Genomic DNA, 27782 nt, shown 5'->3' on the forward strand with positions numbered 1-27782 from the left:
TAATTACTACGTAGACTGGTTTAAGTGATCACTTTACACCCGTGTAAAATTCACCAATTCTACCCATTATTGACAACCACACTACTCAAATTCTTGGAAGTTCTATGTGTATGAACCAATTTTAAAACATTTTTCTTGAATCACTAGAACTTCACTAGACATCTATTGGTGAGATGAAAAGAAGCTTTTTATTAAGTAAAAACTCTTTTATTAGTATGTGAGGTCCGAATCCTGGATTACAATCACACACATGAGAAACGCCAGAAAATATCATTTTTATATTTATTATTTAAGCTTATAATTTGACCAGATAATTTATTTTCAACATTTTGAGTGTGTCAAAATACTTGTTCACAAAATCTGGATTATGATGTATTTTCAATTTAGTTTAATAATCCAGATTTTGTGAACAAGTATTTGGACACACTCAAAATATTAAAATATGACTTGTCATAAGCCTGTAAATAAATAAGGCTGGTTAAGTGACACACACTTATCACTTTACACACTAACGTTCAGTATTCACAAATTCTTCACTACTAAATATGTAAATTGATCTACAACAGACGATGTTGGTTTGAGGAAAGCTTTTATTAAGCAGAGACCTGGATTATATACACATACTTGTGACCCGCCTGAAAGCATGAATTTCAATTTATTTACGTAGCTTGTAATTTGACCAGTTATTATATTTACAATATTTTGAGTTTACTCTTAACTTAATTGAACGAGATAGTCACATACTTTATTCCTCTCTCTCTGGTCTCAATCCTGCAGATTGGTCTGTAGCAACAGATGACATCTCTTTCGCCATTCTCGCCTATTTTCGGAGGTCCTCTTAAGCTCCTCATACGTCAAGCAGCCCATGTCTTCGTATAAGTCGCTTAGGTATTCGCAGCGTGGGCGTCCTCTGGCGTTTATTCCTTCGATCGTCCCCTCTATTATTTTGTGTAGGAAACCATCTTTATTCCTATTACGTATATAATCTCTATGAATGATTTTTTTACAACATTTTGAGTGTGTCCGAACTCTTGTCAACAAATCTGTATTATCTCCAATTAGGAGTAATTTCTAACTTTTTTTTGGACCTCACATACAAATGAAATCGTTTCTGCTTACCATAGATGTCTCTCGTGAAGTCTATCGAGTCCAAGAACTATATATATATATATATATATATATATATATATATATATATATATATATATATATATATATATATATATATATATATATATATATATATATATATATATATAACTGTGTATCAAGTTGGATCAATAAATCTCGAAGTTACAAGAATTTGAACAGTGTGGTTGTCAATCATGAGTAGAATTGGTGAATGTTACACGTGTGTAAAGTGATCACTTTAGCCAGCCTATGACTGTCGTAAGCCCTGTAAATGCCCAGACTTCCGTATTCTTTTTCACCTATGTTAGATATGACAAATCTTCTGTTATCTGTATTTTCAACTGTTAAGGTCAATGAGATTACATTGACATTTGTGTCAAGGTCTAGTTCATACAGTTATATAATTCCTTATTATGTAGCAGTAAAAAGTTAATAGCACTGGGCCAATTTCATAGTCAATAATAACGGCTAGAGTTGTAAACAAAATATGACAATAAATCAATCCTAATAATACAGCGTTTTTATTTTTTAGATTTCATTTTTTTAGAATAAAGACCTATTTTCAGTATTTGGCAATTAATTTTTACTGTAATGAATAAACTAGACAAACGTTACTGCAACAAATCAATAAGATCATATTAGTCAGGAACTCAAGAAATGTTAGATCAGAAGTAATAAATTAATGGCCACACTATATTCAAACAATAATAAGCGTTTAAATTATTTAAACTTTATTACAATATAATTTTTTTACAGTACCATGTACTATGATTTACGAAGTAGACCATACACAAAAAACAATTGTCTAAATTTTCATTTTTAATAAATTCCTTATGAAAAATCTTTAAATTAACGAATCTTTACCATGAAATGTTACTTTAGCAAAATGACATTTTTTGTATGCGAAGAGGACTCTTACTGACTGACTAATAGTGAATATATATAGTGAAGTTGTGACTTTTACCATCAAAAGACACAATAGGAGAAGACTTGTTTTATTGCATAGAATTTACGTTCAAGGTCAAACATTAAACAGCATTACAGAATACAAACATGTGTTCAATAATTATAACGTCATTTATTGATTTGGCAGTCATTTTTTAGCACTATCTATATATTTTTAATTTACGTTCTACTTGGCAATACCACTTTTTCTTAAAATGCATTGTGACACGTGATGCATTTCGCATTATCAACGGTTTTTGAAAATAATGCGGAATGCAACAAAACACGTGTCACGATGGATTTTAATAAATAGTGGTTTTTACCAAGTAAAACATAATTTAAAAATTTATTCATTCAAACTGTTATCCGCATCGTATAAACGCAGTGTTAGCTTGATCGTTAACATATGGAGGAAAGGTGATCCAGTCTAGGGTAATAAGTCTAGGGTAAATTCCTTTATTTATCGAAGTTGTAAGAAATTCAATGAATGTTGTACCCACCTTGATATGTTCTACTCCAATCTTTATTGTTAAATCAATTGTTAGAAATCTTATAAACCTAAAAAGGTAATTCTTTTCCCTGTCCTTTCCTTTTCTTCTTTTCCTATCACTGCCATCTCCTTTTCTCTTTATCCCATCCTTGTCTCATGTCTCTTCCTTTATATAGACCTCTCTTATGCATAGTTGTGAAGAACTGTAATTGGTACTCATGATTTTATTTTTTGTATTGTGATGTATCATATATTGTAACTGTTGTTCTTCCTTACAATAAAAAAAAAGATATTGAATTAATTATAAAGTGAAAAAATCACTTATATATATTTATTTCACCCCTCCTCCTGGGAATTGAAGCCGGGACCTCCAGAACGGTAGTCGAGCGTGTTGACCATTACACTATGGAGGCGGACAAATTAAATTAACAATAATAATGTATTTTTTTTAATTTTATACAAAATGTTGTGTATTGAGAATTTTTGTGATGATTTACACATCAGAAGGCTAGCAATACCAACAAGATGCAAAAAATCGTCTGCGAAGGCCGTCATAAAAAATATTTATTTTACCTCTAACACCGACTCCTTCCTCTTAGTTTCCCATCTTTCGTTGGGTGCTGAAAATAGCTTATTATCAAAAATTTGAAGTTATTTTCACAAATTAATTTTTCTCAATACCATTTTTTTATTATTTTTCCCAAATTTAAAACGTGATCACGCAACTTCCGAACTCATTACGAAAACTTCACTAAAACATTCGGTATTCATGATATTCAAATGATATGTTTCAATGTGTCTCTAATTCCTATTTCATTGTTTATTCAAAAAATACCTCTTGAATTTTAATAAGCTGAAGCACTGAATGTTTTCAACTAAACCAGATGAAAATGGAATTTTATATTTAGTGCTGTGCAATGATTTGAAGCGAGCGATTACCTATTAAACAATTCACAGTTTTTCTTGGATGTTCGTGTTATTTTGTGGCTTTGAAGGTAAGAAATTAATAAATTGAAGATCTTTTGATAATCATAATAAAATAATAATAAAAATAAACTACTAATGGCTGTGTTTAGCGTTCTTGTTGAAAGTTTGATTGTGAAATAAAATGTTTATGCAGAACAAAAAGATTTATAAAAACTCCCCTTTTGTTTTCTGTCTTTATCCACTTAAAACCTTCATTTTTCATTTCAAGTATATTAACATCGCCTTGTATTCTTATGTTCTAAAAATAAATATAAGCAAAATCCATTCCATCATAATTGACGAAATGTCCTCCATTTTAAACTCAATAATTCTTGCATTTCTCAATACTTTTTTTTTGGTTAACATACGGAATACCATCGTTTTTATTTATACAAACAAATACATACGGGCACATATACAAATTCGATTTTATTTTATTATTGTTACCAATACAACTTTTAATTTTTTATTTTAATTATCATCCAAATATTCAATAACAAATATTTATAATATCACAAAAACCTTTCCAAAAAATCTGAATATATTTATCTGGTTTTTGTTTACAATCGCTATTTATGTACATACTACTGGAGGAATGGCTTTTTATGTCGACATGGCACATATGCTTTTGATACATATTAGACACGGGCGATAAATAAAACTAAATTTGATAACAACTTATTAAAAGAATTTGTTTCTTACTCGGATTTTGAATTCGATATTTTGAAGCAAATCGCACTAATCACTGCACAAATTTGGTTGCGTATTGCGTATTTCTACTTATTAATATATTTGAAAATTCGAGATTAAAAACATTACATTAAGATCTCAAACGTTGCAATTCAGAACACGAACGACCACGCTAAAACTCGGACGTTTTTTTAAAGATTTATATTGGCATTATTATTTTTTCTTAAATACCTTTTGATTTTTTTAAACTCCTTACCTATCAATAACTCTTTTCTTTCCAAAACTATATATTTTATTATTAAGAAAAACTCATTTACTTCAAATGTTACAGGTAACCCATGGGTTTAGAGAAAATAATGTTGCTTTTTATCGTATGTTAGAAAAAAATATACGTGTAAGAGTAACGAATAATCGGGTAACTGAAGATGAAACGGTTACACATTTGTTTCATCTCTGTTACAAAAAACTACATAGACCTTTCTTCATTAATGTAATCGCTTTTTATCAAATAAGAAAGTTGATAGTACATATGAGATATCTATACTAGTTTACGTCTATAAGTGTCTACTAGCGGGTCATCAGTAAATTTATGTGATGTAATGTGTATTACATAGCATTTTACGGATTTAACTTATCATTTATTATCATTGATTCTTCACAAAGGCATAGGAAAGAGAACCCGATTTCCCATACATGAGAATTGGCGAGTCTGTTCGACACACTCTCCGTATAAAGGTTAAATACTTAATAAATTCGACACACACATAATATAAGAAAAAAGTTTTACGTTAAATAAATTGTTTATTAAATTTATGTGTTTTTTGTAGAAATTTAAATATATTAATAAAAACACACGAATTTTGATGCTTTGTTTTTTTTGGGATAGTTGTTTCGCCTTTCAATATCAATTAGTCAAATTTGTCAAATAATTATTCCATGCCATCACAAAACAAAACAGTTGTCACAAAGAATTATAAGGGAGTCCTCTACCTTGAGGTTGGCCGGGCACTGCAATGTAAGGGGGTTTGGATGGTTTCAAGCGCATACCACATACGCATACCATTGTCTTACGTACAATTTAATGTGTTACAGTGTTGTAGCATCATAAAACAACAATGACATAGGTTTTTTCACTTTTATTTAATTTAACTGGTCAACGGGTTTCGTTGTTACCGACATCACCAGACTAGTCGTCATCATCGACAGCACCAGTCTTATAGGTAACGACAAAATTCGGTCACTGGTCAAATCAAAAAGCCATAAAGTTGTTGTTTTATTATATAAACTGAAATTCCACCGAGTTAGTTAGCAAATTCCACCGAGAAATGTCAGTACAAAACTGAAATATCTGTAACAATCATTAACCTCATGGTATTGTGCTACCTATACAAATTGTAATCTGTCCAGTGTCATTCGCGTTTGGTTGGATCAGTAAATAAAAAAGGCTGTAACTGTCAGTTTGAATGTCTACATTGTCCAGTTGCCATGACGTACTCGATTAAGACATTCAGTAGGACCGATTCGGATTAATGGCGTCTTTTATTATGCTAAACTGTAACATCGACAGCAGTAATGAGTGCCGTTTCGTCAACGTAAAAATTGAATGATCACGAGTAGCCTTTGTATAGTCGCATTCACTAAATACAATGTACTAGAGCAATATTTATACGTCAACGTCTTGTTAATCTTCGCTGATTATGTAAAACATTTATGAATATTTTTTATAAAACTAGATGACAATTATATTTATAGTGATTGATTAATTATATAAATATGTAATATAAATCTTAAAATAAGGCGGGAATATACATTCTCTGTTAGCGGAATTTGTAAATGGTGTTTTTTGTTTATTTCTGGATTTTTAACATAAAGAAAAGAGTCAACAAATGCAATATTACATTCGTTATGTGACAAACGTATATAAATACCAATCATTTACACTCATAACAAAAAAAACATCTGTTATTGTGAAGTTTCTTTAACAAAAGAAAGCAGGGAAAAAGTGTAATAATTTTAGTTTTCTTAAATGTGCATATTTTTTTTAGTATCCAAAATAACTTGCAAACAAGTGGGGGCTTTAAAAAATAATACAATAATAATAATAATAAATCCCTTACCGCACCTCAATGGTGCATAGGGCACTGCTTCATATAAACGCAGTGTTATCTCGATCGATTACACATGAAGGAAAGGTGATCAGCCCTCCACTTCAGGTACCAGTCCAGTGTAATATTGAATAAATATTAGAGTGAAAAAATCACTTATATTTATTAAACCCCCCTGGGAATCGAACCCGGGACCTCCAGAACGGTAGGCTAGCATGCTGACCATTACACTACGGAGGCGGACAAAGTTAAGGGGAGTGATTTATTTATTTAATCGAATAAAAACTGAAAAACACCGCTGACTTGATTGAGGAGTAATCAATTTGTAGAACGCTGAAAAGTTTAAAACATGGTATATAATAAAAATTAGCAATTAAAATTACAGGAAAATACTACTTTACCGTATTAATTAATGCACAAAAGAAATTTAGGAAAAATACATCCTCTATGATTAGCAAATCTAATTTATATCTTTTGTCTATGGCTTCAGACGCGATTTGGCGCTTTCCCGGATGCGCGCGCCTTTATTCCTTTTTCAAATTTAAATTTCAAACAACGCCTTATAAATACGACGGAAAATCGCAACGGGGTTCATTCTTGTCTCGCGACCGTCGAGGAGCGCTCCGACCGGGTTTATCAGCCAATTGCACAACGGGCACAGTAGCGATCTATTGTTTGAAAGTAATTCTTTTAAAAAGTTTTTCGTGATTTTTTTTGTAATTATTTTAAATTTTGTGAAGTGAAAACTGTAGCAAAATGGCTTTAGATAAATCAGCCCCTGTAATTGGCATGAAGGATCGTAGTTTTGAAGATGGTGATAGATTGATCGAATATGGGGTAAGTTAAAAAATATTTAAAAATAATAATTTTGGAAATATTATTTAGCACCATTTTCGTAAAATACTGCATAAATGGCTTTTATTTATGTAATTTTTAATAATATTTGTAAAACGTCCCGAGGGCTTAAGCAAATACTAAATATAAAAAAATTGTAAAAAAAAGTAACGCAGATTTTATTTTATTTTTTTTTTGTGTATGTAATGTTAAAGTATATAGATATATTTTTTTTGTGAATGCGAATTTATACATGTACCATATCGCTCATTCCTTTCAAGAACGTCATAAATCAAAAAACTTGATTTTTCATGAGAACGTTTTTAACGTTTAAAAATATAATACAATGTATTAAAAATAAATATCAAGCCACTTATTGAACTTTTTATTATACAACAGATCTTTTAAGGTAAAACCTGAAGGTTTATTCTCCATTCGAAAAATATTTAATATATTTAAAAAAATAATTAAACAATACCTTTTCTTAAAAATGCAAAAACAACACTTTCTGCCCTGTAGCGGGTAAATATTAAGTTAAAAATATGCCTCTTTTGCTGGGATATAGTACATTTTCTGGGCAATCCGAAAACATGCACAACTGAAAATTGACGATTTTTGATTTATGACGTTCTTGAAAGGAGTGAGCGATATGTGTTATGATGTGTAGGTTCGTATATATTTAAATAACAAATAAAATAAATTCTTTTAAAATAATAATTGTTCCAGTGCAAAATATCATTCTTATTCTGTACACTCTTTTATAGTACGTACAAGTATATTATGTAGTTAAACTAAAAAATCTACCTCTTCCTAAAAATCTTAACAGAAAAATAAATAAATTAAAATGCGAGAAAAAAATACTCGTAAAGAAAAACAAACTTGGATTCTTATTTAAAGAACAAAAAATACTACAAATATATGTATAATATAATAAGAAGCTTGGAGACTTTTTACTGTTTTTTTAATGTTATGAATAATGAATAAATTTCACTCAATTAACGCTTAATAAAAAAATTAGTAATGACACTGAAATTTCACAAAATTATACATAATATAAATAATATTTTTCGAATCATGTAATATAATATTTATCGAATTTAGGAAATTAAACTAAACGAGTATATATTCTTGTATTTATTTTTATCATTTTTAAGTCATTTAAGTAGAATATTTACTATTATTGTGGCCCTCACCCACACCCGATAATGCATAGGGCACTACAACGATTCGATATAACGTTTTCATTCATATTATTAGGGACATTTGATTGGTTTTACGATAAGGGTAGGGTTTAATATGTATGAAGGTAAAAAAATCATAACGTTTAATTTGACTTCCTTAGGAATCGAACCAGAGATCTCCATGAGATGGTCGAACTCATTATTAACAACTCCCTTATAGAGGCGAACAAACATTCTTTTTAAAAATGGTAAATAAGATTTACCAATAAATAACTTACGGTTTTATTGAGATTTACGGTATTATTTTTGGAAAGATTACATAATAATTTATAAAAAAAAATACACGTAAAATAACTTTAATGGAGGATAAAAAATTTGATTCTTAAATATTTAAATAACTTATATTTTTTTCTCTGAAATTGAATATGACCTATTTTTTTAGTCGTTGTTTAGTCATTTTATAATAACTTGAAAGACGAAAGAGAATGTGTTATTATTTTAGAGAAAATAACATCTGACAACCATTATTTTATTACGTAAAGGGTAATTTAGTATGAGCAACAATCCTTTCCATTTTTTATCGCCCACCAATTCAACCTTATAGAGAATCTTTACCGTATAGAGAACGTTATGACAAGGGTTGTTTATGTGGGTCGTTCGTGTACTATTAGATCTTAGACCCGTTCATTTACATTAATTGAGTTATCGGATCTCAATTACATTTTAACCTGATCACGCTAGTTTTACTGAAAATTTATCGAAGTATTTATTTACTAATTAATTTAAAGAAATAAAAAACTAAACGAATAAATTTTTAGGTTTGGAGTATTTTTTTAAAACTGTTATGTATTATTTAAAATGAAAAGGTTTCATTGAAAAAAAATCCCAGTGATTTTTAAAATTACGTTTTTATCTCTTCGTTCCTCAATTAAAAGAAGAATCCATGAATCAGTGAGTTACCTTTACGATAATTTTCCTTCCATCAAAAGAACCTTCGTTCAATTTATCCGATATTAGTGAATCCCTTAAATGATTAGGTTCATCCCCTCAAGGATCCAATGACTTGGTTTACAATAAACAAAAATATGTCAAGTATTATTTATTGCATTCATTTCTTTTCTTTAATTTATGTCTGATCTGTGGCTGCGTTTTTCCCCATTACTTTTATACTGTAATCTTGATTTACTGACGAGTTTTCCTGTTATTTAGTTGTGTAATACTCCACATCGGAATTTTATTTAATACGAAGAAAACAGGTAATAAACGTTATTTAGAATGATTAACGCGGTTTGTATAATTAAATGTATGTATAATTAAAAATGCGTTTCCCCATTCAGTAGCTGCAGCAAAACATTTTACCCCTTAAGAATTACGTAACTTTTAAGTAACAGAATATATTTAAAAAAAATTACCAGTTGCATTTTGTGCTGAAACAACAGTTAAAAATAACGCGGTATATATGTTTATAAAAAAATATTAACTTTAATTTTAGAGTTAATATAAATTAAATAAACTTAATATAAATTAAAGACTGGTTTCAAAACAAAAAGCCTCTTCCTGAAGATTAATCAATACCTAAAGTATCTTCTTTACAAAAATTAAAATATTTAGGGTAAATTGAAAACTAGCCAAGATGGTGGAAAAACTTTGGATTCATAGTACTGGTAAGCTTTCATTATAAAAGAAAAACTGTTATATTTTAAAGGTGATTTCAGAATTTTTTCAGAACAACTTTAATAAAATAAAGAAATGATTCTTTACAACAACAAATTTGCCCTAGTACATATTTTACATGTAAAATGTACATTGTTCATAAACATACGTTTATTTATCGTACAATTTTTATTGTATTTTTTAAATCAAGGTTCCGATCCTCGATAAAAAAATACGTATATGTATGTGTTATCGTTACTATCAATTTATTATATAAATTCCTAATTATGATAAAATTTGCAGAAATTTTCGGTAAAAACGAGTAAGACATTTATCAAATTGGTTTGCGTATTCTCATTCAGACGAGGACAAAATAAAGAAAGACGCTTATCAGCAATAATTAAGGTCACCAAGATAAAAAGTATTTTATCAAATAAAGCATATTAACCTTGTACTTAGACTCCTCAGTACTGCTGGATTATATCATCATATCTCAAATATTACTTTAAGAATTATGAAGATTTACTAATAGGGTTGCCAGACTTTACCGAAATCTCATCGGGACAGTTAAATTAAAATATTTTCAAAATTATTAATATTTAAAGCGTTTACTTTATTGCTAGTCATTTTTACTTATTTTTTTTTCAATGTAAGTAATATTAGTTAATAACCACTCACCGAGATTTTTATGTCTACCGGTTTCGAGACATACCCGTCTCTTCGTCAGGACAATCACTACCACAGCATGCAAACAATACTACCCTTCACTACCATAGCACTATTTACACACTTAAAACATGTTTAGCATTTGCAATTTTTGGTCGACCGGAAGACCAACATGCACTAAGGGTTGCAGCACATGTTTGCCAAGACCAACATGCACTAAGGGTTGCAGCATATGCAACGCATGTGTGTGTTAAACATGTTTTAAGTGTGTAAATAGTGCTATGGTAGTGAAGGGTAGTATTGTTTGCATGCTGTGATAGTGATTGTCCTGACGAAGAGACGGTTACGTCTCGAAACCGGTAGAGATAAATATCTTGGTGAGTGGTTATATACTAATAATGAATTAAAAGATCACAAAAAATGCGATTTTCGAACACATATATTTTAGGGCGGACATGTATGAAGACATGCATGAATGTGGAAGAGGCGAAGAATGTTTGCAAAGACAGAGTGGTGTGGCGTTATATTCTTCTGTCTATCCCTGCGGGGAAGCGGCGTGATGGTTAATAATGTATTTCCATTATTATTTAAGTTTTACCTGGTAAATACTACTTTTTCATAAAATCTATTATGATAAGAGTTTCAATTCATTCCGCGTCATTTACGGTATTTAAAAATGATGCAAAATGCATCGAAACACGTGTCACAATAAATTTTAAGTGGTACACATCAATATGATTTGTAGTGGTATTTATCAATTAAAACTTTAATTGAAAATGTAAACAGTTTTTTGTTGACTTTTTGAAATGATGTATTCACTTATATACCCACACATATTTCATGTTTGATTCAGACGAAAATTGAGCTTTTCCCATTTTAAGACACCACTTACAACTTACAAAGTTTTATTATATAAATAAAATTGTTTCACAATGTAATTATGTCCGTTAGCCATTTTTGTTGTATTTGTTATAAAGCGATATCTTCAAATCAGCCAAAACAATCACCAGCTCAAAGATATTAAAGAAAAAAAGTATATGGGTTTTTTAAAAACCTACGTACGCACATGAGTTATTCATAATATCCGCAATTCCATGGGAATATCCCGTGCTAAATCGTATTGCATATGGAACCAGTTTATTAACACTCTTAAAACATAGCTGCACACGTTGCTGTGACTCAGTCTAGTCAAATGGAAAATAAATAAATTATACAGCACACATTTTTAGTATGTCGCTTTTGCTGAGATATAGTACATTTTCTGGGCATTCCAAAAACGTGCACAACTGAAAATTGACGATTTTTAAAATATGACGCTGTTGAAAGGAGTGAGCGACATCACAGTAGTTTTTTTAGTTTTCATTTTTAAGAAATTATGGAAACAGAAAAAATATTTTTTAAATTCTCAAATAATAAAAAAAACTTATTCTTCCTCATCTTCACCATAATTATTACCATCATTATAATCATTATTATTAATGTAAAATTTGTAATTAGCTATTTTAATAAATTGTGAATCATAGTCCATTTTCGATAGCCTTAAATCGTTTTGGCATAAAATAAAATTTGTACAAATAACACTTATTTAAAAATCCGTACCAGCAATTTGGAATTTCCTACATCCCTCGCACGTAATATATGTACTTATATGTATATATAATTACAAGTTAAACGAAAGGGGGTTGAGAAAATAATTTTTGTTACCTACCTTTGATTATTAAAAGCATTTTTTTTTAAATATGATTTAAAAATAAATAATGAATTTTATTTTATAGTAGTATTTTATAGTATATAGTATAGTATAGTAGATTTTTATATAATAATATTTATGCATTCAAAAAAAATAATTTTAAAAATCCTTTTATGGTAAATTAGTTTTTTTACATGTTATCGAATGTAACATATCCACCGTGTAAATGGGGAGTTCAGATATTTAACTGAATTAGGCTATTAACTAAATTGAACCATTTTCGAAATTTGGTCATTAACGAAATTTTTCCATTCACTAAATTTGGCAAACTTTGGCCATTTTTGAAGTGACTCTTACCAAATATTTCAATTTATCTTTTGAAACGAGTACAACTAGTTAATGTCATAACGATGGAATCTCATCAAAAAATATAATTTAATATATCGTAGTCGTACAGGTAAAAGTGACCAACAAAACGTAAAATGTTCACGAGGGCCATTTAAGTCACTTTTGCTTGGCAAGAAAATAAACATCAATGCAATTAGTCATTTTTAACAAATCAATATATTATACATCCAAGTTTAAGGTCCTTTAGGATTTTTTTTCAGGGCAATATTAAGCTAGTAAGATATCTAATGGTCAATGATCATCTTTTTGTAAAAAATGCACTTGGTCACTTTCTCCTGTATGACTGCGAAATTAATGTTATTTATAAAATAAAATAACGACCTTACAGATTATTTCACATATATTTTATTTAACTAGTGACGGGTTTTGGCCAAAAAAAAAACATACGTGGAATAAACTATACAGTTGTTATTTAAGTTTATAAAATGCAATAGGTACCACCAAGAAATGTCAGTATAAAACTTAAATAGTATTTATAGTACTGGATTTAAGAGACGATTAAAATACGTTTAATGAAGTGTAAAGCGGAATATATTTAGCGTGTTGATTCTAATCTACAGCTTAATTTTTGCCGATTTAGATTTTATTAAAGCAATGCGGAAACCTCGAATAAAAGAGGTAGTACGAATTACGAATGCAAATAACAGTTTATCGAAATAAAATCTTTTGATCGAAACAATCAAATCAATATTGCTATAAATTGCACTACATATTCAACATCACAAATTTTTCGACATCATATCGATTGTTCAACCTTCCGGGTCATTGATACATTACAATTATTATAAAACACTGTTTGTCTTAAACACTTTACTAAGCTTAACTCCACTGATTTAACACCTAAAGCGCGATGGCCTCAAACAAAACGCGCCCAGCGGTGGTGGGTCTGATCTGACCCAGTACAGAAATCGCCTTTTAGGCGTTTTTCGTCGGGTTTTTATATTTTATATATTATTCAAAATAGCCTACATAGCAATAGGATAATGTGTCATAAGTTTTGTATGAGAATTTTCAAGTTTTTGATAGTTTTGAAATTAAATTATCCAAGCGCATAATTTTACATCCAAACGCGACCACGCGCTTCGGCTCACTACCACAGACTAACTAATTTATATACTCACTACTACCGCGGAGCATGTCACACGCGCATGTAGCATGGTTGGCAATGAAGCAGTGATTGTAAACATTTTTATTTTTACTGAATTCAAATAATTTGTGTTTTTAATTTTATAACTATATTTAAGTCAACATCATAACAGATAGAATTATTAACAAAATGCAACTAAGTAATTATCTTCAAATATAAAACGTGGCAGTTAGCTCCAAAAACCACAAAATGATTCTAGGATTTTGAGTTAATATTTCAAGATAAATTTTTGTCCATAATGCAATTAAAATTCATTTTAAATACAGTGAAAATATTTAAATTTTCATTGAAAAATATATACGGAATTGCCCAAAATGGTGTAAATATTCATTTAAAGTTCGCCATTTCTTACATAAACATTTTGCGGGTTTTAGAAATTATGAATACAATTTTGTACGAAACCAAATAAAACTAATTATTATAAAAATTTTATATACAAGTTCGTTAGACATAATAGGTATGATATTTAATTTTATTATTGACCAATAAATTGTTACCAAAAAATAAGAGGACAATCGGTACTTTTCTTGTTGAAATCGATGTTTTTATCACTTACTGACATTTCTTATAAAACCACGTTTTCCGTTGCACTTTCAAATTCTGAATCTAAGGTTTTTGAATTCTAAATCACTGTCATCTGCGCTATTCTCTCACTTTTCTTTCACTTTTAGAACTGTCCAAAAGTCGTTCAATCTCGTCATGAGATAATTATTTTTTTCCTGCCATTGTGGTAAAGTATCGAAAAGATTTAAAAAAAATAAAACTAGAAATCGTTCAAATATAAAACAGTTTATTGTGAAGGTCTGTGTTTTGTAATATTAATATTTTTTAAATGTAGATTTACCTTATAGTCTATATATATGATATTTAATCCGTCATACAAGTAAACAAATAAATCAGTTAAAAACAAATATAAAAAAAAAATAATAAACGGAAACAATCGCCAAAGATTGACAATGTATGCTTTTGTTTTTGGGATTTCAAAATCACGGCAGACGGCACACTAACACATTGATAGCGATCAACTGACCTTACTCAATATGATTTTTGATATTTTATTTGTTCTTTTTTTTTAAATAACTCATTTGAATCTGGTCCAATAATTTTCGTTTGTATCTCAATTTGTAGGTAATTTTTTGAAGAACGATTACACTCAAGGAAAACGACGTAAACAAATTACCTATTACGTAATCAATAATTTTCCGCGATGGTGGGTCTGACCAGACCCACCATCGCAGAGGAAGTGTTAATATCCCGATTATTAAAATATGTTGTAGTAACGCATACATATGTATATTATTTATTGATTTGGCATTAACTTTGTGGAATGACATTTTTTAATAGATTTATATTATCCACTGACACTTCGTGATGGAATTGCATTTTTAATTTATTATTAGATTAAAACCAATATTTTTAGCTTTTCCACTTTTTTTTTTTTTTTTTTTTTTTTTTTTTTTAAAGTGGAAAAAAGTTAAAAAAAGTGGAAAAGCTAAAAATATTGGTTTTAATCTAATAATAAATTAAGAATGACATTTTGATTAATTAAAATGTAACTTTGTTTTAAAATCACTATAAATATTTCATTATAACATAATTATAATGTCTACCAGTTTCGAAGCTAACCGCTTTTTTTATCAAGACTGATTATTAATAATTATGTTATAATAAAATATTTATAGTGAGTTTTAAACAAAGTTTCATTTTAATTATAAAATGGAAAATCACAAAGTTAGTGCTTCAAATATAAATTATATAATAAATGAAATAATTTTGTACCTTTTTAGGAAAATACGACTTGATACTGACAGAAACATCCTCTCACTAAATGAATAAATAAAATAAAATTTTAATTAAAGATACCTATTCAATTTAAATTTATATTTTGCTTGAAAAATACCACTGTTTCTTAAAATCTATTGTAACAATTGTTTTGATGCATTCTGGATCATTTTCAAATACCGTGAGATTTAAAGAAACAGTTAACTGTTTACTTACTTAGTTAACTTAGTAAAATTTAAATAAATAAAAAATAAGAAAATTTTTGGATAATTTATATAGCGCCATTTTCGACTACCTCAAGGGCCCTTGTTTCAATGATTAAATTTTAAAAAAGGAGATTGTGGAAATGATTTAGCAAACTAATACGTTTGTACTTTAGTATCAACTATATTGTGTAGTTTATTTGGAATTTAAGATTCACGAAGTAGATAATTTTCAATTAAAAGGACTTTCGGCTCCAGTCACCAGGATAATGTAATAAAGAACAAAAGACTTTCTGTGGTCGCAGACACAATTTATTAGCAAGTCTAGTACCAGTCTCTGTACTGAGCTAAGTATCTGCACACAATATTACGTAGGTACTGTTGCTGCATATAAGGTAACCGGATGTACTTTGAGGAACAATGCTGTTCTTACTTTATATAAAGGGACAAGTTTCTCAATAGGTTTGATAATAAATCTTTAATTAATAAATCGTGGGTGCGTTTCTTATCATTCTAATATTAAATAATAAATATGCGAATTTGATATATATATATATATATATATATATATATATATATATATATATATATATATATATATATATATATATATATATATATATATATATATATATATATATATTTATATATGTATATATAAATATATAAACATGACATTGATCATACGAGTATATCTAGGAGCTCCAAAAATTTGAGTAGTGTGGTTGTCAATCATGGGTAGAAAAGTGAATGTTACACGTGTGTAAAGTGATAACTTAAACCTGCCTATGATGGTCGTGAGCTCCGTAAATGCTCAGACTTCCATATTCTTCTTCATCTTTGATGAGATTCTACCCATTATTGACCACCACACTACTCAAATTCTTGGAGGTCCTAGATAATCGTCGTATGATCGTATGATCAATCTCATGACACAGTACATATGAGTTCACAACAGCCATTCTATATATATGAACCAATTTTGAAACATTGTTCTTGAATCACTAGAACTTCACTAGAGACATCTATTGGTGAGATGGAAAAGATAAAAAGCTTCTTAAAATGTTAAAATGTATTATTTATCAAATAAAGTTAAATTTAAACCGTCAAATTGAGACTTGGCTTCCAAATTACTTCTTTACTCGTTTTATATTTATCAATACGTGTAATATAGCTTTATAATAATATATACGTTAATTATACTATAGGTAAATAAATGATTGTTGATTTGATTATGTTGGGCTGGATTTCAAAATAGTTAACTGTCATTCTTTTTTTCAAGTCGCAATTATTACTTTAATTTTCTCCACGGAGCGGAGTTACAATCAGGATACAAACCTAGGTCCTATGATATCCTGATACTTTGGTATTTCTTATCAAATACTAAGCACACGCTAATGTCCACAATATACTCTTATAAATACCAGTGGCGTGCGAGTATTTAATCTTAATTATGTCCGCCTCAATATTTTACCTGTTATAATAATAATAATAACATTGGATAAATTATATTTTTATTTGTTTAATATTGTTACTAAACATATAAGAATTTTATTTATTAACTGGACAGCATCTTGCACTAGTTAAGCTATTCGTCTCTAAAAAAGAAACTAAGCTCTTGTGCTTGGAGAAGGACTTAAATTCATTGTTTATTGGTTATACTTAATTAAGGGTATAATAGTACATTATTTCGAGAAATAAAAATACTTTGTGTTCTGATCCACTCACATTTTTATTAACCAAATAGTTTCGGCAACAACCTGTTGCCCTCTTCAGGGTTACATTTATTACTGTAACCCTGAAGAGGGCAACAGGTTGTTGCCGAAACTAGTTGGTTAGTAAAAATGTGAGTGGATCAGAACACACAGTATTTTTATTTCTCGAAATAATATATCAATATGATCCACAAAGTTAATGCTTTCAATATTCAAAACGTATAATAGTATTTTTCTTTGTATCATTTTTTATGTTAGTTTTCTTTAATTTCTCATTTATAATAAGCAGGCATTTAATTTTTCTTCATTTTTTATTATTTTTATCTGTAGGAAGGTTATTAAAGTATTTAATTATCAAATATTTTCAATTTTGTTGATTTTGCTATATAAAAAATGTTTTTTTTTTATATCAGGGACTAATGGGAGTAATGTTTTTGTTGAATAAGTTTTTTTTTAATATTCTTATTTATTTATTTAAATAGCGCCATTTTCGTAAAATCATACCTGAAGGGCGATTATAGACACGTGAATGACGATATGATGATGATAATGATAGATAAAAAGGAAAAACGTCGTCAATTGGGTACGGATGCTAGCATGAAGAAAAAGAACAATTCAAGTTTAAAAAAAATGATATACAGACCTCGACTTTTATTGAAGAACATTAACTAAAAAAATGAAGGTATTCTGTCTTTGAAAGATAGGTACTAAATTTTTTCAAAGTTAAATGCACAATTCCTTTCCTATCACAGTTTTCTAAATCTTGTTCAATTTAACTATGGTAGGCACAGTTTATGTGCCGATGTGGAACGTACGCCACTGATAAATACATATTTTGCATATCCGCAGTCGTATACACGTTTTTTGTAACTTAGATACAATGATTACAATGTTTGATACTTTATGGCAATTATAGTAAGCGAGTTATTCTTTTGAGATTCTCCCGTAGTAGAAAATCCGGTATACATCTGATAAATAAAACAAAAAATAACAAATTGTAGCTTTTGCTACTCACGAAATCAAAATCTTGTTTAAAAAAAATGATCACCAAACAATGAAATAAGAATGTTCCATTTAGTAATATTATGTTTAAAAAAATAACGATTGACGCTAGATATGGGCAATCTAATAAAAAATAACGTTTTAAATAACAACGCCTTTAAAGAAGTCGTTACTTAATTTGATTTTTGGAATCGATAACGTTATTCTAATCATGCCAATCAATGCGAAAATTTGGTTTAAAATTGTCATAGCTAGTTCTAATATTAAAATTTAAGTTTTACTTGGTAGTAGTATTTACCATTTGACAATTTGACATAAAAAAGCAAGAAAGAAATATATACTGAGAAAAAGCAACGAATACCATTCTAATATGGTACCAAGTAAAACATCAATTTTACTTAGTAATAATAATAATAATAATAAAACCCTTATCCGTACCCCAATGGTGCATAGGGCACTGCGTCATAAACGCAGTGTTATCTTGATCGTTTACGCATGAAGGAAAGGTGATCAGCCCTCCGCTTCAGATACCAGTCTAGGGTACTATTGAATAAATATAACAGTGAAAAAATCACTTATATTTATTTTACCCCCTTGGGAATCGACCCCGGGACCTTACAGAACGGTAGCCGGGCGTGCTGACCATTACACTACGGAGGCGGACAAATACTTGGTAAATTAACTCAATTTGAGAGTTGAAATTAAATCGGAAAAAAATATAAGAAATCGATTCTACCGTATCGACGCCGTACCTATTAGCAGTCCATTTGTTTATGTCACGGATAAATATAGGTGCCGTTATAATACATAATAAGCTCGTGCAAAAAATATCCAAACACACGTTTATGCAATATTATGTAATTCCATCCGATTTTGGCCGAGTTAAGTAAGGTTATGGATACAAATGTTAAATAATATTGTATAATACGTAACCGTTGTTTCACTTCCTCGCCATTTTATATAACTGTATTTGAATTTGAAACGTTTAGTGGTCGACCTCTACCGAATGTGCATGCTTTATATAAATATACTTTGTGGTTCACTCACCTTTCAGGATAGCAATTAATTCGTAGACAAATTAATCACGAGAAATGTGACGCGGATAGAATCGAATTCCGGATTTTGAGATCACGACTTTGATTCCTTGACTGAGATTACAGAGAAAAGTCAACTAGTTAACTTTGTATAATAAATAATAAAACCCTTATCCGCACCCCAATGGTGCATAGGGCACTGCGTCATATAAACGCAGTGTTATCTTGATCGTTTACAGATGAAGGAAAGGTGATCAGCCCTCCGCTTCAAGTACCAGTCCAGGGTAATATTGAATAAATATGACAGTGAAAAAAATCACATATATTTATTTTACCCCCCTTGGGAATCGAACCCGGGACCTCCAGAACGGTAGCCGAGCGTGCTGACCATTACACTACGGAGGCGGAACTTTGTATTACAGATAATTTAATTTTTCTAGTGTTTTATTTCTAATTTATTCGGCGGGTTTTATTTCTAATTATTTATTCTAATTTATTATTTTATTTCTGTGTTATTTCTAATATATTACTTTATTTCTAATTTATTAATATTTGGCGGGTATGTATGAGGAGATGCATGAACGTGGAAGAGGCGAAGAATGTTTGCAAGGACAGAGTGGTGTGGCGCTCTATTCTCTCTGCCTACCCCTGCGGGGAAGCGGCGTGATGGTTAGTTAGTTAGTTAGTTTTTATTTCTAATGCCATTGGGAATCTAACGGATTATCGATTAGTATGTCAAAAAGTTGACGTAACTTTTATTTTAAGGCCATAATTTGATATATTTTTGAAAAATCAAACCAAATAATTTCGCGGAGCATATCTGGAATATGTTACTTCTTAACTGTAAAGCAATAATAATCACAATGTTTCAGGCTAATAATGCATTATTCATTGTGTTGTATATTCATCCTTGTTTAGATAAGTACTTTTCGCACCAATACTTCAAAAGAGAAAACATATTATTTTATATAAAATGTAATGTATTATGTACAAATTAGCTACAGCCGTTAACAAAGGGAAAAAAGTAAGAAAATTGTGTAAAGATGTTTTGGGCATGTGAATCGAATGATTGAAGAAGAAAGAACAGTAAAACAAGAGAGGCTTATGTGGTTGATATTAGAAGCAGAGGAAGTCAGAGGAAAACTCATACAAAGCTAATACAAAGTTTTCCTACATTATGATGTCCGCCTCCGTAGTGTAATGGTCAGCACGCTCGGCTACCGTTCTGGAGGTCCCGGGTTCGATTCCCAAGGGGGGTAAAATAAATATAAGTGATTTTTTCACTGTCATATTTATTCAATATTACCCTGGACTGGTACCTGAAGCGGAGGGCTGATCACCTTTCCTTCATGTGTAAACCATCAAGATAACACTGCGTTTATATGACGCAGTGCCCTATGCACCATTGGGGTGCGGATAAGTGTTTTATTATTATTATTATGATATAATAGTTATTTTATTATTTGTATTATTTTTTGTGTTTAATACGATTAACTATTTGAAATACTTTATCATTTAAGTACTTCAAATACTTGAAAGTGGTCAAGCCTGGAGTCGGTAAAATCGACGGGTATGTACTAGGAGATGCATGAATGTGGAAGAGTGGGATAATGTTTGCAAAGACAGATTGGTGTAGTGTTCTTTTCTTTTTGCCTTGCCCCACGGGGAAGCTGGGTGATGGTTAGTTAGTTAGTTAAAAAAAAAAATTTGCTTGAATATTATCAAACCCAAACATCTCGACTTCATCACCAATATAAAAGGCAACCGGCATAACATACCCAAACACAAAAGCGATATAGGCTGTGGATGTAAGACAATGGGTCGAATGAGGAAGGAGAGAGTCGCGATCATTCAACCCAATTAGCTGCTGAAATATTTATATGTATCTGATTGAATTTAATATCGTAAAAACTTTGTTACATGTTTTTTTTTAATGAAAAACATATTTATGATATGTGTGCGTAGTTCAATACGTAATAAGATATCCGATGAAACATTTACCTATTCATACTCGTATTACCACCCTCAACATGTTTTGAAACGAAGCCATAAAGATGTTACACTAGGTACAGGGTGACAAATAATTTTACAATATTTTTAATGCTTCTCTCTCACGCACATTTGCGCATTATTTATATTAATTTTAAAATATCTTCATACAAAATTAACAAGCTTATATTGTTGTTTTATATAGACTATTTCTTGTATTTCCAAAAAATAAATCCAGCAAGGAAAATTCTACTACCATCTTCCAAAGTCATCTCTAGATCATCCCTGATTCATTGCACAACCCAATTTCTCTTCGGGTCATGCTAACTTTAATGGTAATTTTTTGATTTTAGTATCGCTGCTTCCAATTTTAGCTGTTGTGGACATTATTTATACCACATTTGAGACACAATTTGTGGTCTTGTCTAGGGGTGGAGAATCTTTTCATTTATATATATTAATTTATCTAAATATATCTATAAATCAAGTCAATCCATCGACTCCTTTGCGAGGTTTGTTGAAACAAGCATACTGGAGCAAAAATTTTATAAACAATAAAATTTGTCAAATTATTTTTTGACATCTTATCAAAGATGAAGTTGGAAATTCCATATATATGAACCAATTTTAAAACATTGTTCTTGAATCAGTAGAACTTCACTAGAGACATCTATTATTGAGATGAAAAGAATCTTTTTATTGAGCAGAAACTCTTTTATTAGTATTTGAGGTCATGTTAGATTTATAAGTTCATCTTTGATGACATGTCAAAAAATAATTACAAAAATAACTCCTAAAATTTGGGACAATCCAGATTTGTGAACAAGTATTTGGACACACTCAAAATGTTGTAAATGAAATTAGTATTTTAAAATGAATATGGAAAATTTTAAAAGGCCTGTAGACTGACCAAGAGGCCACATTTTCCCTACCCATTCCTTGTCTTGACCTTTTCATATCATATCGATATTTGCAAATATTTTAATGCAGTTATTTTGAATGTCCATAATTGGTTACATGTCAAAGAAAAGTATGCTTACCCTACCATATATTTACATTTACATTAAATTTATTGATTTTTCGTATGTAACAAGACATGAATTTAATTACAAACGCAATGAAACACAATATGAGAAAACAATACTCCATATTGACCTCAATCCCGTCTTTAATACGCACCTTGGACGGTGGTATTGGCCCCATACGTTGAATGCACTATATAGTAGCTATTGAGCGTAATCCAGACGCTAATTACGACGTATTCCGCCAACCCGTAGGTCAATGCATTGTATCTTGTCATATTACACGCTAAACTCGTTTGCTACTCACACAATGCAAGAGAGAATCAGTGCATCCTTCGAGACTGGAAGTGCATTCGAGCAAGGCCAAGAAAGAGTGCATTGTGCATCTATACACAGCGATAAACAATTTTACTGACTTCATTTATTGGCAAATAAAAGTAATTTATGGAAACAAAATACCATCTGAAAATATATACATATTCTTGTTAGGCTTAAAAGCAATTACACCATTTAATTAAGCAGGTAATAGGTTTTAATTATCAGATGCAAACAACAAAATAAGAATGTAATGAAATTATAGTGACATTGAGCTATATAAAACTCACTTCACTAAGAAAAAGGTTATCAAACTTAAAACGTTAGGCTTCCATCCAATATATATATATATATATATATATATATATATATATATATATATATATATATATATATATATATATATATATATATATATATATATATATATATATATATATATATACAATAAATCTGTCCAACGTGCTTCCAGTATCCATAAAGTCACTACAAATATAAACAAAATACAAAAGAGCTATTCATAAATAGATAATGGAGGTGGGTAGATCTGAAATAGATCATCATTCGGCCATGCCGTATTTGATAACATGTCATGAACAATTTTCTTTCGTATAATTTAATAAAAATTAATATTAAAAAATTATAGTCTGTTATTTTCAATTGTGTGTACGATGAAATAAATATAAATATACTTTTATAAAGATTACTAAAAGACGACTTTTCACGCTCCATTGTATAATAGTATATCAAGTCTACGGCAATATTATATCAAGATCAATGTCAATGGGTAAGGTACTGACCAAAACACGAGCTTGTAACCGCGGTACATTTTTAAAAAATAATTACAACTCACCGCATTCCTTGTCGCGCGTTTTTATGTTCCTTTTTTTTTTACCACGGTAGTGAGTTGAAATTATAATTAAATTGTTTATAAACAAGAAATAAATGCACTTGCTCACTTTAAAAAAAACGTTTAGAGATAAATACCGTGTATAAATTTTGTCGGCGGCTCCTTCGATGTGGTCAAGGGTATCGAAAGCAGTTTGACTACAGATATCTGGCGTGTGATCATATTACTTGTCTCTACCGAATATTCTTCCTTCAAACCCTCATCCGCACCCGATGGTGCATAGGTCACTGTTAAAACGTAGTGTTATCTTGATCGTTAACACATGAAGGAAAGGTGGTCAGCCCTCCGCTTTAGGTTCCAGTCCAGGGTAATATTCCCACCGATTCTCACGAATCTCCGATTCCCACCGAATGAAAAATAAATTCAAGAAATATATATTGTCAATCGGTCTGGGTGTTTTGATGTATTTTTCACTTTTATCTTCCTTATCCTTACTATTCTACCTGCAGACAAAACAAGAGGCTTTGAAGGTTATTCCTGAAAAAAAAAGAGAGAGTGAAATGCGGAATTTCAGCATTGATTTGGTCATTTCCGTTTTAAATTTCAGCATTGACCTAATGATTCATTTTTAAACTTATTACATAGTAATACTTATTTTATAAAGTTATACTTATTAACACGACAGTTTTTATATCATTTTAAAGTGGAAACCTACAGTGGGAATTTTAATTATATTTTAAAATTTTTGTAAATATTCTGTTAGTTTTCCAATAAAAAATAAATAAATAAAAAATGGTCTTAGTGCTACTGATTCCAGGTTAGACACGACAGATGTCGGATAAAGACGTTGCCTTGTACATATACGTCGGAAATCTAATTAATCTTTCTGACTTTATTATGTCTGAGATTTTTTTCGAGTTTTGTTGTATTTTGTTTACATGGTTTTTGACCTCATTTAAATTGATAGCTCCGTTTATTGACCTGGGAAAACGTCAAAAATTATTCATTTAGATTAAAGTTTTGTAGTGACATTTCTCTGAATTTTATATAATAGAAAAACAACTTTATAGTTTTTTCCACATATATTTTATTTCGCCAGGTTTCATCAGACTAGTGGTGTCGGTAACAGCGAAACCCGGTCACCGATCAAATAAACATATCGCTCACTCCTTTCAAGAACGTCATAAATCAAAAAACTTGATTTTTCAGGAGAACGTTTTTAAAGTTTCAAAATATAATACAATGTATTAAAAATAAATATCAAGCCAATTATTGTACTTTTTACTGTGGAACAGATCTTTTTAGGCAAAACCTGAAGGTTTTTTCTCCATTTGCAAAATATTCAGTATATTAAAAAAAATAATTAAACAATACCTTTTCTTCAAAATGCAAAAACAACACTTTCTGCCCTGTGGCGGGTAAATATTAAGTTAAAAATATGCCTCTTTTGCTGGGATATAGAACATTTTCTGGGCATTCCGAAAACACGCACAACTGAAATTTGACGATTTTTGATTTATGACATTCTTGAAAGGAGTGAGCGATATGTGGAAAAAACTATACACTTAGTTGTTATTTTATTTTATATGTTTTACTTTTATTGACGTATGGGATCGAAAGTACAATCGTTGGCACAAAAAACGCGCTTAGAGTGTCAGATATGAAGTCTCTAAGAAGCATATCTGGCAAGAGTATACGATATAAGGAACGTCAGGATAAGGGGACTATGCGAGATCGAAGATGTTGTTAGGTGGGGAAGGCAACGAACGAGACAATGATTTGCGCATGTGAGGAGAATGGAACCATCCAGACTCCCCAACATTGTACGGCCAACCCCAAGGTAGACGACTCCCGGGTAGACCAACCAAAAAAAAAAAAAAAAAAGAAGATGGATCGACAGCTGGGAATCGACATCGCAGGCCACAAGGCTTACACCAAGAAGAAGTAGAAGACTTATATTGACATCTCAAAAAAAGACAATAAAGAATATGGGTAAATAATATAGTTACCGATAGAACCGGAAAAGGTGGTGTTAATCTCCAGCTTATTTATAAAGTTTTTTTTTTATTAATATCTCAACATAAATAAACGGTCTTGGTTTACAAAGATTTAACAGTCAATTTACAGGGATTACAGCCTATCATAGACTAGTTTAACTGATCACGTGTAACATTCACCATTCAACCCATGATTTACAACCACACTACTCAAATTTTGAATGTCGTGTATTCAAACAATTATTTTCGTAAATGTCTAACGTGCGCAGATGAATTTCTGAAAATGAAATGTTAATAATTAAATAAAAATATATCTGATTGATTTATTCATATTTTATTATATAAATATAAAAGTGTAATTATAATATACAAATATGTACATTGTATTTATTACGGTTGTTAGAATTATAATTACCGTTTTACAAATTTTAAAACATTTGCTTTCCTAGTAATAAATCACGTTCCAAATACTTTACACGAGTTCTTTAAAACCCAGAACTGAGGAAGTAAGTTGAAGCGTTTAAAAAAAAGGTGTATAAAAATACAGAAAAAAAAAACATAATTTGATCAATACTATTTCCGTCAATACATACTAATCGGTACAAGTTACCAAAATCATGATAGGCCAGTCGTTTTGTTGGATTTTAATCACAGGCGCCATGGCGTAGTTGGGTAGACGCTGGACTACGCAACAGGCGTCGTGGGTTCGATTCCAGCTAATGAATTTGATAAATATTTATTTTGATTGGTCTGGTGTTTGTTGCCTGTGTTGGATTTTTTTCCTTATCCTTGTAGCCTGAGAATTAGGGGGTTATTATATTGGTAAACTCATCAACTAAATACAAATTTTCTTTTATAATCGTTCGCCGTTGTCTTTGGTCATCTCAATTCAGTTTTTCCGGATTACAATCTTGTTTTTTTTTTTCAATCCTATATTTACTGAATAGGAGACTAATACCTGATCATCCTGCATTCATGTAATGAACGATAAATAAACATTGCCTCAATTTTATATATCACTACATATAATATAATATGTACATAATATATTTTTTAACAAAGTGATCTGCTCAATTTTAGAGTAAGCACGTACAAAAAGACGTAAAAAGTGTTTTTTCTTCTTTTTAACACGAAAGCCTAAATATAATGGTGTTTGAAACGCACGTTTAAAAAAATATTTAAGAAAATCATATTATTTTTTGACATCTCATCAAAGATAATATGAAAATAGCTCCTGTAATTGGAGATAAACCAGATTTTGTGAACAAGTATTTGGACAAACTCAAAATGTTGTAAGAAAATCATGCTAGCTGTATTCTGAATTTTTTTCCGAGGAAACCTAAGATATTCTTTACAAAAATTGTTTGATATAAGTATAAACATATTTATTATTATTGTAATTTTAATATAAGTAAGCTACTCATATATTTACAAAATAATAAAAAAATATGTGCAGGGCTGATCACCTTGCCTTCATGCAGTTTACGATCTGCGTCGCTACGATGCAGTACTCTATGCACCATTGGCTGCGGATGAGGGTAAATAAATAAATAAAACAAACAAAATATTATTGGCTATTTAACCTATGAATGACTATGACGTCTAGAATCAATATCATTTTAAAAAAGTCAGTGCGCAAATTTTATGTACAGACTTTCCTCTGGTGCCTCATCTATTTGACTCTTCTCATTCCATGTATTGGATTGCATTCGTTCGCCTCTTGGATACAGATGAGCCAATGTATCTTCGTCAGACGGGAGGAATATCTAATTTAACATACTCAACCTATAAAGGATTGTATTAGACTCGTTCTGTGTTTATAACAGCCGATATAATTAATATTTGCATTCATCATTTTCTTTTGGTAAATTACCCTTCGAAAAAAAAGTTATTTTCGTATGTTGGCAATGAATGACGTTACAGAAATGATGCAATTATTTTAATGTTAGTGGCATGGCTAAATTATT

At 30.0% G+C, this 27782-nt stretch overlaps 1 protein-coding gene across 6 annotated transcripts in view; it reads left to right on the plus strand.

The window, feature by feature from the left end:
• Window positions 1-27782, plus strand: part of LOC148313585 (arylalkylamine N-acetyltransferase 1-like) — a 71731-nt gene that overhangs the window by 28811 nt on the left and 15138 nt on the right. For 2 of the 6 annotated variants that reach the window (XM_088259884.1, XM_088259891.1), the window contains exon 1: window positions 6921-7164. The exons of 2 other annotated variants lie outside the window; for them this stretch is intronic. In XM_088259884.1, the coding sequence (XP_088116010.1) occupies window positions 7084-7164 (81 nt within the window). In that variant the 5' untranslated portion in view covers window positions 6921-7083. Of the gene's footprint in view, window positions 1-3471; window positions 3562-6920; window positions 7165-27782 lie in introns of those variants that run through there. 2 more of the 6 variants (XM_088259926.1, XM_088259908.1) reach the window with 2 other exon arrangements.

The sequence above is a fragment of the Brachycentrus maculatus genome, unplaced genomic scaffold, assembly GCF_059751285.1.
Source record: "Brachycentrus maculatus isolate JH-2025_06_01 unplaced genomic scaffold, ASM5975128v1 h1tg000007l, whole genome shotgun sequence".
Lineage (NCBI taxonomy): Eukaryota > Metazoa > Arthropoda > Insecta > Trichoptera > Brachycentridae > Brachycentrus > Brachycentrus maculatus.